The sequence below is a fragment of the Notolepis coatsorum genome (assembly GCF_963971535.1).
Source record: "Notolepis coatsorum genome assembly, chromosome: 14".
Taxonomy (NCBI): Eukaryota; Metazoa; Chordata; class Actinopteri; order Aulopiformes; family Paralepididae; genus Notolepis; species Notolepis coatsorum.
The window spans coordinates 28103706-28116635 of NC_140178.1; the positions used below are offsets into that span (position 1 = coordinate 28103706).

General features: G+C 41.2%; 1 protein-coding gene across 2 annotated transcripts; it reads right to left on the reverse strand.

The window, feature by feature from the left end:
• Positions 1-4515: 4515 nt before the first annotated feature.
• LOC311240820 (gamma-glutamylaminecyclotransferase B-like) lies at positions 4516-12629 on the reverse strand. 2 transcript variants are annotated; one of them, XM_084329411.1, is made up of 2 exons: positions 12559-12629; positions 4516-5379 (listed from the first exon to the last, which is right to left on the reverse strand). In XM_084329411.1, the coding sequence occupies exon 2, from the start codon at positions 5353-5355 to the stop codon at positions 4870-4872; it is 486 nt and encodes a 161-aa protein (XP_084185537.1). In that variant the 5' UTR covers positions 5356-5379; positions 12559-12629; the 3' UTR covers positions 4516-4869. The 2 variants fall into 2 exon arrangements, with proteins under 2 accessions (XP_084185537.1, XP_084185536.1); XM_084329410.1 differs by having other exon boundaries at positions 12341-12629.
• Positions 12630-12930: the final 301 nt, after the last annotated feature.

A 12930-nucleotide genomic window follows, 5' to 3' on the forward strand; every position in this document is an offset into this window, starting at 1 on the left:
ATATCGTTCATAACTCAGTGTTGTAAAAAAGAATATCCTGTAGGTGGCGGTAGTGTATGTATTGCATGCAGGGTTCGGACATTGGAAGGATGGGTAATCCATAACAGATTGTGTTCCAAATTAACTGTTCCAATCCACGTTTTGGGAAGAAGAAAAAATACCTCTACATACAAAATGTTAATTATAATGAATTACAAATGTCTGAAACGTAAACAGTACTGTATATTTGTTGTATGTCATAAATGTCTGGACGTAACAGTGTTATCTGTATGTCATAAATTGTATGATGAATTGAAAATGGGGGACCCTGATGTAAACAAGACGAAAGTCTTTCTCTGGTCTGCATTCCCTTAACAATTGTGTGTATTGAGAGCCGTACAGTACTGTATTGTAATTTGTACCCATTCTGCAATCTGAACACAGTTTTCAATCGATCAATCAAACACAAACCCCCCCAAAATAACCATTTGAAACTAAATGAATCAACCTTTCTTTATAGTTAGTCTAAATGAGCCAAACATTTCTAGTTTAAAAAAAAACTTCAGGTCCACGGATCCCTTTTTTATCTTGTGATACTTTATTAAATATTAAACTAAAAGATATCACACTTTATTTTCCACTTTTCAGAGGTTATAGTATCCCAGCCCAAAACGACATGCTGCAGCTTTAAAATGCTTAGACCTACAATTGTTTTGGGATTAGTCTACTTTGCCTTCAAAATTTATTGAATGTAGACTGAAGATAATTTAATTGCATTATTTTACAATCTATCACCATTGACAACCATTTTTTTATTTTTTATTTTCAATATGTGTAAATTACATTAGTCTTTAATCTCAATTACCCCTCCCCCAAAGGTTCCCAACAAATCACTGGTTTATGGTTATTTATCTATTTAATTCATTCATTAGTTTGTCTCTGTAGTACATTTAGTCTTTTTTTAAGATATTACAATTCCATTACATGTGACGATGTGTTTCTTCCAACACTGACTAGTCTGTATCTTGTGTGTTGTTATTATTATTACAACTTAATGTGTGACTCATGCTGTATTTTCAATAATAAGGAAACAGTATTTTATGGCCTTGTCACATTAACCTCACCACAGTCCCCAGTAGAGCTACTGCTGCTACTACAACTACTGCTGCTACTACTACAGCCTACTACTATACTATTGATACTACTACTATACTACTACTACTACTACTACTACTACTACCATTACTTAGGGACATAAAAAGCTGGATGGCCCTCAACTTCCTACAGCTAAATGAAAATAAAACAGAGATAATTTTGTTTGGCCCCCCTCTTCCACCAAAACACTCTCCAACAGCCTAGGACAACTCTCCACCCACCTCAAACCCCACGTCAAGAGCCTGGGTGTAATCTTTGACCCAGAGCTCAAATTCGACGGCAGGTAAATGCCGTAGTCAAGTCATGCTTCTTCCAACTCCGCAACACCAGTAAAATAAAAACAATCCTTTCACCCGTCGACCTGGAAACAGTAGTCAATGCATTCATCACATCACGCCTTGACTACTGCAATGCCCTCTACACCGGCATCAGTCAGGCAGCCATGTCCCGCCTCAAAATGGTCCAGCACTCTGCAGCTAGGTTCCTTACCGGCACCAGAAAGAGAGAGCACATCACACCAGTCCTAGCCTCCCTACACTGGCTCCCAGTCCCACTTAGAATAGATTTCAAAATCCTCCTCACCTTCAAGGCACTATCGGGTGCAGCACCCCTATACATCACCGAGCTCGTCACCCCCTACGCAGCACCCAGGTCACTAAGATCCCCCCCCCCCCGACTAAAAAAGAGAGGCGATCGCTCCTTCAAGGCCGTAGCCCCCAAACTATGGAACCAGCTTCCCCTGGAGATTCGATTGTGCTCCCCTATCCGCTTGTCCTATTTTCTGAATGTACTGTCCTGTTGTGCCTTTTTGTATTTTATAGGACATTGATTTTATGCTTTGACTGTACTGTACAGCACTTTGGTTGGCTCTCGAGCTTTTAAATGTGCTCTATAAATAAATTACTTACTTACTTACTTACTGCTGCTACTACTACTATTAATATTACTACTAATGCTACTACTACTGCTACTACTATTCAGACAGTGCATTCAATGGGATAGTTGTTGTTTTTGGAACCCTAGCCCTGCTGATCGGTAGAGTCCTTTCTCCACACAATCCATGCTGTTCCTCATACTTGCTCCAACGTGCACAAACCCCAATGCAAAGTCAATGGGGTCAAGCCCCTGTCTGTACAAGCCGACTGAAGCTAACTGAAATTCACCTTGTGTGCACTGTGTGGAGTCAATTTCAGTGAGCCTCAACTCCATGTGTATTTGGGTTCAAGTTACAGGTTGAAAAAGCCCTCAGCTCGGAACTAGGCAAAATCTGCATATGGCTCGCCGACAACAAACTATCATTACACATGGGCAAAACAGAGTCCATTCTCTTCGGTTCAAATAACAAACTCAGCAAGACCGACGGCTTCTCGGTTACAGTGGGTGACAATATTATCACAAGGAAAGATGAAATTACCTACCTGGGTTCCATCCTAGAGGCTAATCTTTCCTGTGACAAAATGGCATCCAATGTAATAAAAAAAAGTCAACCAACGAACGCGATTCTTGTACCGGATCTCCTCTCTGGTAAACAAGAATACCCTCAAGACTCTAGCAGGAGCACTCATTCAAGGGTACTACGACTATGCTTGCACCTCATGGTACCAAAGCACCTCAAAGGCACTAAAAAACAAATTACAAACATCTCAAAACAAGCTAGTCAGACTACTACTTGACCTGACTCCTAGAACCCACCTCACCCCTGCCCACTTTGACAACCTAGGATGGCTTAGAGTAGACGACAGAGTACAGCAACTTGCAATGGGCCTGGTCTACAAGATACACTACGCGACCAAGGTACCCATGTACATGTCAAAATACTTCCCAAAGGTCAGTGAATACCACGATCACAACACCAGAGGGAGCTCCACAAATCATGTAAAACCCAGATTCGGCTCAAACAAGGGACTAAACACGTTTCGCAATTATGCCACATCAATGTGGAACGCCCTGCCTAAAGCTGTAAAGGAATGTGAATCACTACCCACCTTCAAAAACACTCTCAAAAAACACCTACGTGAGACTGCAATTCGAAACTGGCCCCTACAAATGTCCTAACCTAGTTGTACAGTAAATGACCAAGTAAGGCTTTGTCAATATTCCAATGTACAGTGTAAAATGTGTGTGTGTCCCCTTCCCAACCCCCCCCCCCCCCCCCCCACCTCCAATGTACAGCCCTCACCCAACCCACCCAACCCCACCCAACCAACCTCCTCCAATGTACAGTTTCTATGCCAAATGTATATACACTCCTTTGCTGGACACTTTTGTATCACAAACAGTACTGTATTTGCAAATCTGATATGTCATAAATGTATAGATGTAGCAGTACTGTCTATCTGTATGTCATGTATGTCATATATGTTATGATGAATTGAAAATGGGGGACCCTGATGTAAACAAGACGAAAGTCTTTCTCTGGTCTGCATCCCCTTAACAATTGTATGTATTGAGCTGTACTGTACTGTACCCATTCTGCAATCTGTTAATAAACTTTTCAATCAATCAATCAATCCGGAGTTTTTAAATGTACTCTCAAAATCTACATTGTGATTATTTTGCCAAGTGCAGCACAGCAGAGAAGTTCCTGCTTGCAATGAAAGATTCTTCCGCTTGACTTTAATTTGAGTCGAGCTGATCAACCTGACATTTGAGTTGATCGTCTCTACGGGGAGAAAGACGGTGAGTAGGGAGGCCATTTTTTATTTCAAATACAACACTTGGAACGAGCCACAAGATCAACAAAGCAGCCTTTTTCCAAAATATACTAACCTTCATACTGTCTTTTAATATCATGCACTTTGCTACCAAGTAATCTACCTTACCTATATTACTACCTACTATGTCTATATTACTACCCGCTATGCTAATGTGTCTATATTAATACCTACTATACTAATATGTCTATATTACTACCTACGATGCTAATATGCCTATATTACTACCTACGATGCTAATATATGCCTATATTACTACAGTACCTACGATGCTAATATGCCTATATTACTACCTGCTATGCTAATGTATCTATATTACTACGTACTATGCTAATATGTCTATATTACTACCTAAACAAAGGTTCCTCCATGTGTTGATTGTGTCGTCGTTGTCTGGACCTTATTCACTTCACAAACACCTTGATTGACGTGTTGCTCAAGTTCCAAGGAGCACATTCAACACTGACATTGGACCCCGTGTCGTCTTGACCACCTAAAATCAAGGTTCAAGTATTTGCAATGTTATATCTGCTGTATAAGAAGTACTAGTTAGCCTACGAATAATTTGTATAACATAAGATATTATTGAAGGTTATATGCAGAATAATTTTGATTTACTGATGAAACATTATCGTTTCAATTCCACCACTATAAGATAATACGTCCATAATTTTGCGCTTTTATTTTTACAAACAATACAAATTAATCATTTTACAGTTTAAAAATACATGTTATATATAACATTAGCTTAGTGATTCAATTTGAATTGGAAGAATAAAAAACCTGTTCAATTGAATTAATCACAATCACAGTGGTTGAGGGACAGGGACTCAAGAGTGGGTACCGTACTCTGTGTAAAAATAAAAGATACATACAGAGGAATTAGCCAACACATCAATCTGACTGACCTCGTCTGACTGCTGTACTTGTTCTAAAGGTTTATTGTTAACCTTGCATCCCTAGCTATAGGAACTGCCTTCCTTCGGTTCATACTGGAGTCCGTGGTCCCGTGCATCCGTGGCTAGGAACTGTCAACCCTGCCTTCCCTCGATTCATACTGGAGTCCGTGGTCCCCATGCGAGTCGTAGCTCTCGTAGCCGGGGAGCTCAGGCCAGTCCGGCTCGTACGTGGTCGTGCTGTACACGCCGGCCTCCACGACGCTCCCCGTCGATGGAGTCGTCTCCCCCTCTGCATCTTCTCCTCCCGCCCACTCTTCCACCTCCAGCCTCACCGTCGTCCGTTGGTACATGGTGGGAATGTCCTCGAAGCGGTCCAGGAAGTCCAGCATTCGGCCGTCGATGCGGTAGATCTCGCCCCGCACGTGCCGGCCCTCCCCGGGGATGTTGAGGAGGAACGGGATGTTGTACCTGCCGGCAACCACCAGGGGGTACCTGTCGACGGTGCGCGCCGTAGCCAGGAACTCGGCCTTGCCGTTGGCCTCCTGGAACAGGCGGAAGTGGTTGGGCTGGCCCTTCTTAAGGGTCCCGTAGACGAAGACACGGGTCATCTGGACGCGGGAGGAGAGACACACCTGGAAAGGACACAGACACCAATGATTTTAAGTGTTATTAGTGAAATGTGAGTTTATAGAAATCTCAGCGCATCGCTTATTGGCGCGAGGATTTGGCGCAACCTAACTTGAGTGTAGTCTTTTGAGAGAAGAGACCCAGGGCTTTCTATGGGCTTTCGAATAAAAAAGAAACTACACTTCCCAGCTCACGCCAGCCCCTGTCAATCATCTGACTTGTAGCGTGAAGATTTTTTCGTTCTCTTTTTTTCTGGGTCATATCTCACGGGTGGAACAAACCTGAACGTTATTGCCATAAAATAGAACGCAGTTAGTTTCTCTACCTTTCTGTGAACGTCTAGTAAATAACGGCGTTGCAACTTGATGAAAATGGCAGAGAAATTTACATAATAAAAAAGTAACTGTACTTACAGTAGATTTCATTCACGGTTTTTGCTGCACTGTCAGGGGTGTCTAGTGGTACTAAATCCAGATTGAACTCTGCCATTGGAAAGGGGAGATTTGGCCCGATCCATAGATGTGTGTGACGTGGCCATAATAAAGTCAATAAAATAGGCCTGATATTCTATAATCATATTTCAAATTGCATGTGTCCAGATGGCTGAATTCAGTACTGTATCTAGTACAAAACCTCCTGTTAATCATCCGCCATTTATTCATTTACTTTTTTGTACAATGTGATCTCAAGAAGGTGCTGAATGAGCTCAGTGGCTCAGACACAATATTTCTGACACTGGGAATACATTCCCTGAGATCCATAGATGTCCCTACTAGATACCAAGAACAAATTAAGGTAGTTTTTTTAGCAGCTTCTTACAGTTTAACAGTCACTCACCTACAAGTTGATTATTCCTCTTATACCATGGTCATTAAAACAGTTTATTACATGGCGTTTTAACATTCGCCAAAATGCTTGATTGTGATTGGTCAATAGCGCTCTGTTGCCCATAGCAGCGGTAGATTATTTCTCGATAATTCACCGCTGCTATGGGCAACGCGCAATAATGACCGCTGTTAGGGGCAACAGAGCGCTATTGACCAATCACAATCAAGCATTTTGATCGCAGTCACGAAAGCTAAGCTCAGCATATGCACAGCTGCACTACATCAGGTGCAATCAGACCACACACCTGCCGCCTGCCGATGACAGAGGAGCCACAGAACAACTGCGTCTGCATTTGATCTCGTCTTGTCGATGGTGTAAAATGAATTAGGTATATTGTTAGTAAGTTAGCCATGTAATAAGCGGGATAATGTATAGCTATACTCGGTCATTGTCGCAAAATAATTTACCTTCACTGCATTTAGAACACCTCAGCGCGGCGCCTCAGTGTTATAAACTCTGTGTCGGTCAATTATTTTGCGACAATGACCTCGTAGCTATACATTATCCCTTACTTAACACTCAACTAGAAGTTGATTATTCCTCTTATACCATGGTCATTAAAACTGTTTAACACTCAACTACAAGTTGATTATTCCTCTTATATAATGGCCATTACAACAGTTAAGCACTCAACTACAAGTTGATTATTCCTCTTATATCATGGTCATTACAACAGTTAAACACTCAACTACAAGTAGATTATTCCTAGTATATCATGGTGGTCATTTGCCAACAATATATATTTAAAAAATATAATAATAAAGTTTTGCACTTGCCATTGTTGTCGGCCAATCAGGAAAGAGAATTCACCAGACCATGCGTTCGGAGGTCCTCGTCAACTCATAAGAGTTTACCACCAGGAAAGTACCAGTGGTGAACTTGATTGATTGATTGATTGAAAAGTTTATTAACAGATTGCAGAATGGGTACAGTACAGTACAGCTCAATACATACAATTGTTAAGGGGATGCAGACCAGAGAAAGACTTTCGTCTTGTTTACATCAGGGTCCCCCATTTTCAATTCATCATAACATATATGACATACATGACATACAGATAGACATCTGCTACATCTATACATTTATGACATATCAGATTTGCAAATACAGTACTGTTTGTGATACAAAAGTGTCCATAAAAAAAGTGTATATACATTTGACGTAGAAACTGTACATTGTAGGAGGTTGGGTGGGTGGGGTGGGGTTGGGTGGGTGGGTAAGGGCTGTACATTGGAGGTGGGGGGGGGGTTGGGTAGGGGACACACACACACATTTTACACTGTACATTGGAATACTGACAAAGCCTTACTTGGTCATTTACTGTACAACTAGGTTAGGACATTTGTAGGGGCCAGTTTCGAATTGCAGTCTCACGTAGGTGTTTTTTGAGAGTGTTTTTGAAAGTGGGTAGTGATTCACATTCCTTTACAGCTTTAGGTAGGGCGTTCCACATTGATGTGGCATAATTGCGAAACGTGTTTAGTCCCTTGTTTGAGCCGAATCTGGGTTTTACATGATTTGTGGAGCTCCCTCTGGTGTTGTGATCGTGGTATTCACTGACCTTTGGGAAGTATTTTGACATGTACATGGGTACCTTGGTCGCGTAGTGTATCTTGTAGACCAGGCCCATTGCAAGTTGCTGTACTCTGTCGTCTACTCTAAGCCATCCTAGGTTGTCAAAGTGGGCAGGGGTGAGGTGGGTTCTAGGAGTCAGGTCAAGCAGTAGTCTGACTAGCTTGTTTTGAGATGTTTGTAATTTGTTTTTTAGTGCCTTTGAGGTGCTTTGGTACCATGAGGTGCAAGCATATTCGTAGTACCCTTGAATAGGGGTGGGACGATACATCGATCCAGATCGATACATCGATGTAATTATCAACAATCGAATCGGATCGATGCGATGTAATAAGATCGATTCATATCGATACTCTTATTTTGAAAATCCTGTGGCGAGTCTCATATCCGCCCAAGAACAACAGCAGTAGCTCCGTGTGTGTTGATGTTACAGCATAGCATTCTCCCTTTCTGTGTGTGTGTGCGCGCGTCTTTGGAAAGACCAGATGAGGTCAGAGGAGTTTGATGTTTAAATGTTATTTAAACATAAACAATATAATACATAATAAATGTAGGCCTATACATGATCATGCAACATCAACAAATTGTTGTAGGAACGGTTTGGGAGAGGGAGGTAGGGAGGGGTTTTAGGTTGAGTTTTGAGTTCCAAAAAATGTAGCTTAAAGTTTAAAGCTCAATATATAAAAACGTGGCACTTTACAGTGAACAGGAGGTCTATTTGTATTAAAAACAATAGATTGATTTTCCTTTAAATGTCTGGAAGAGCTCAAAAATACAAATGTCAAATGATATTTTCATTACCTTTTTTTTAGTTGATCTAAATGTTACTGATTGTGTTAAATGGGCATATGATATCATCTCATATCGATCGCAGGCACCTGAATCTAATCGTATCGTATTGTATCGTGAGAGACTTTGTGATATCGGCAAATATCGTATCGTTGTCCAAAGAATCTATATCGTATCGTATCATGATGAAACTGGTGATTCCCACCCCTACCCTTGAATGAGTGCTCCTGCTAGAGTCTTCAGGGTATTCTTGTTTACCAGAGAGGAGATCCGGTACAAGAATCACGTTCGTTGGTTGACTTTTTTTTATTACATTGGATGCCATTTTGTCACAGGAAAGATTAGCCTCTACTCTAGGATGGAACCCAGGTAGGTAATTTCATCTTTCCTTGTGACAATATTGTCACCCACTGTAACCGAGAAGCCGTCGGTCTTGCTGAGTTTGTTATTTGAACCGAAGAGAATGGACTCTGTTTTGCCCATGTGTAATGATAGTTTGTTGTCGGCGAGCCATATGCAGATTTTGCCTAGTTCCGAGCCGAGGGCTTTTTCAACCTGTAACTTGTTCTTGTCAGAGACCAGCAGGGCTGAGTCGTCCGCAAACAGGAACAAGTTGCAGTCACAAGCTGACGACATGTCATTTGCATAAATTAGGAATAGTAGCGGTCCTAGTATGCTTCCTTGTGGAACACCACAGCTCACTGTGAGGGGGGGGGGATAGGGTACCGTTTACCTCCACCATCTGTTCCCTCCCCTCCAGGTAGGATTGTATCCAGCTCACTGATAAACTATCAAAACCAAAACCAATTGCTTTTAGCTTGTCACTCAGAATGGTGTGATTGACAGTGTCGAAGGCCTTTTGTAGGTCCAGCATGACCATGCCGCAGTATTTGCCCGCGTCCACCTCTTGTTTGATGTGGTCGTTCAAGTAGAGAAGGCATGTGTCAGTGGAGTGGGATGTTCTGAAACCAGATTGGAATTCGTAGATTAGATTTTTTTCCGCGAGGTACTTTTCGATCTGTTCGTATACTATTTTTTCCATGACTTTCGAGATGGATGTAAGGATAGAAACAGGGCGGTAGTTGCCCGGGTCTAATTTGCTGCCCTTTTTGTGCAGGGGTGTTACTCTCGCAATTTTGAAGTCCTTGGGGACGTGTCCCTGTTTTATGGAGAGGTTTATTATGTGTGTGATGACTGGGGTGATGGCTGCTGCTGAGTCTCTGAGGAATTTGGAGGGGATGTTGTCATGGCCAGTGGCCTTGTTTGGTTGGAGGGCGCTCAGTTTTTTGAGTACCTCATCTGTAGTTACCATTTCCAGTTTGAAGTCGTCTTTGTGGACGCCTAGGTTCTTGTAGTATGCTACTATGTGTTCTACCCCATACTGCCCTGAGTGGGAGGGTAGTTTGTTTACCAGTGTTGTGGCTATGTTTGTGAAAAAAGTGTTTAAGTCAGGGTTAGAAATTAACATTTTTTTTCAAGGGCTTTTTTTGCCCCCCTTAATTGATTTTCGGGGGCTTTTTTTTGTATTTCGGGGGCACTGAATTTTTATGATGAAAATTAACATAAGGATTATAAAACATTGTTGACACTTTTTTTTACAGTCTTCGTCCCTATGTTTGATAATGTAATGTTAATGTCTCCATATATAGGGCTCTACGCTAACCTTTTTCCCAAGGAGCACATGTGCTCCTAAATAAAATGTTAATAAATAAAATCTAAATAAAAATTTAGGAGCACACAAAGAAATTTAGGAGCACAGTGAAAATTGTTCAAGTAACACAGAGTTTATTAACTATTTATCTCATGCATTATTATACTGTGCGTGTGCACACTATGAATTGAAAATGGGGGACCCTGATGTAAACAAGACGAAAGTCTTTCTCTGGTCTGCATCCCCTTAACTTGTGTGTATTGAGCTGTACTGTATTGTACCCATTCTGCAATCTGTTAATAAAGTTTTCAATCAATCAAACGCAAAGGATATCGGTTGTCAAGCTGCTTTTGTATGTTGTAGTGTTGTTATGATACCAACATTTTGACTTTGATACAGATAGGAAAGGTAATGGAATATATTATTAGATGACAGAACATTGAAAATTCTTTATACAATTATTTAATTCATTATGAAATAGAAATTCCGTTTTTGGGTGGAACGTTTGTTGCAAGGAGGGAGGAGGCGGGGACCGCTGCGTGTTACACACAACACGGAGAAATGGTCTAGCTGCTTCGGGTTAACGTTAACGTCGGAAGAAATTCCCCACTAAGCCCTAAATTCAGAGCAGAGCAGTATCCTAATGACTTTTATGCTTCAGTCGATAAGGTGTTTTGCGAATTCTGTCAACATACCGTGGGGACTGGACCCGCAAAAACACGTGCGAATATCACTTCAAAAGCCATGTCAGCCGGATTCCTCTCTTTCTCCTCGTCTCTCTTTTGCTCAAAATAAAAATGAATGGGCTTCATGGCTGGCTGATTTTTTTGCGTTGTCTGATTCTGAATGTATAACTTGCCTAAGCCGGTACCGTGACTTTGTTTTCGGGCGCTACTGTGATTGGACGTTTATGCGCCTTGTGTAATGTGGGACTATTATAACAGCGGAGCTGTTTTGTAATCGTCACTCGTCTCGAGTAAATGATTTTTCCGGGTGGCGCACACACACATATTATTAGGGCCAAATACAAGGGAAATGCTCGCACTGTAGATCATATATATAATTATATATATAATTAGTAAACTGTCGGGGGCATTTTATGCCCCCCTTAACTGATATTCGGGGGCATTTTGTCCATTTTCAAGGGCATTTTGCCCCGAGCCCCCGTTAATTTCGAACCCTGGTTTAAGTAATTGGCTACATCCAGCTTGTCTGTGATGAGCGTGTTGTCCGTCGTTATGTTTATGTTTGAGAACCTGGTTTTAAGTTTTTTACTGCAGCCTAGTTGATTGTTGAGTAATTTCCAAAGTTCACGTGGTTTATTTTTGTTTTCCTCGGTTTTGTCATTGATGAAATTTTTTTTAGCAGTTTTGATCATGGAGTTTACGTCTAACTCAGACGTTTCTGACCTTCACCTTTTGTGGCGCAAACATACATACAAACAAACATCAACAGAAATGTGATGTTGACATGCTGGGATTCCTAACAATCGCTCAAACCACCTGCATAAAGAAAGAAAGGTTGAATACTCGGACTGAATCTGGTCATGGTTCTCTTATTTACCATTTGGTGACATGATACATTTCCGACGTGACGAGTTGGCAAGGACCGACCGAACGCACCATAATACCTGCCGGTGTTCCACTGCTTTCTCGAAAAATACAGAATATAGAAGACAGGGCGAAGCCCTTCGGACTTTGATTGATTGTCAGTTGAATGGACCGTTTGAATAATAAAATATAATGTGGGACTGAATTGATCTGGGTAGGACCACGAACAAACACAGAAACATAAAGCCCGTTTGCTAACGAATACACACATTCCACACACTGCACGAAATTCTCCATTAAAGCCAAAGGTGAAGCATTTTGCCATCGTTTGGTGCGACGCGACAGTATTATATTACCGAGATCAACACCGACGTTTGTTTACAATAATGTCTGTACTAGCTGCAGGCCTGCAGTCACTCAAGATGACGCTGGAAGCTGCTACAGTAAATCAAAGTAATTTCCGAAATGACTTAACCTCTAATCCAACAATGTTTCCTCGTGGAAAGAGACTCTTACCAACGTTGAAGCAAAGAGTAGCCCCTACTCTCAGTCTCATCCCAATCACGTTGGGAGACGTCAATCTGTTATGCTTGCACGGTCCGTGTACGTTTTGATAGTTCGTTTTTCGTTTCAAAAGGAAAAACGAAAAAACGAAAAAAAACGGAAATACGAGGTGTTTCCTATTTCCGTTTGAAACCAAACTCGAAAAAACGGGGAAAAACTGAAATACGGACCTGTTTTTCGTATTTTGGTATCAGAATCAAATGAAAAAAACGAGTCAATAATGGGCCGTGTACGTTTTGATAGTTCGTTTTTCGTTTTTGATGTGAAGAATGGAGAACGGAACCACGTGACAAGTACATTTTTCAATGTAAAAGCCATGCACAATCTAACGTGAACGAATATGTATAACGTTATGAATAAATACATGCATACAGATCTATACCAGGGTAACGTTATGATACATAATTTTTTTGTTTTGTGCATTTCATTTAGACATTATATTTATTGTCCGTGTGATTGAAAACTTTATTAACAGATTGCAGAATGGGTACAACAGTACAGCTCAATACACACAATTGTTAAGGGGATGCAGACCACAATAA

Excerpts from the sequence above, each read along its gene's own strand:
- LOC311240820 (XM_084329411.1), bottom strand. The coding sequence starts at position 5,355 with ATGACCCGTGTCTTCGTCTACGGGACCCTTAAGAAGGGCCAGCCCAAC.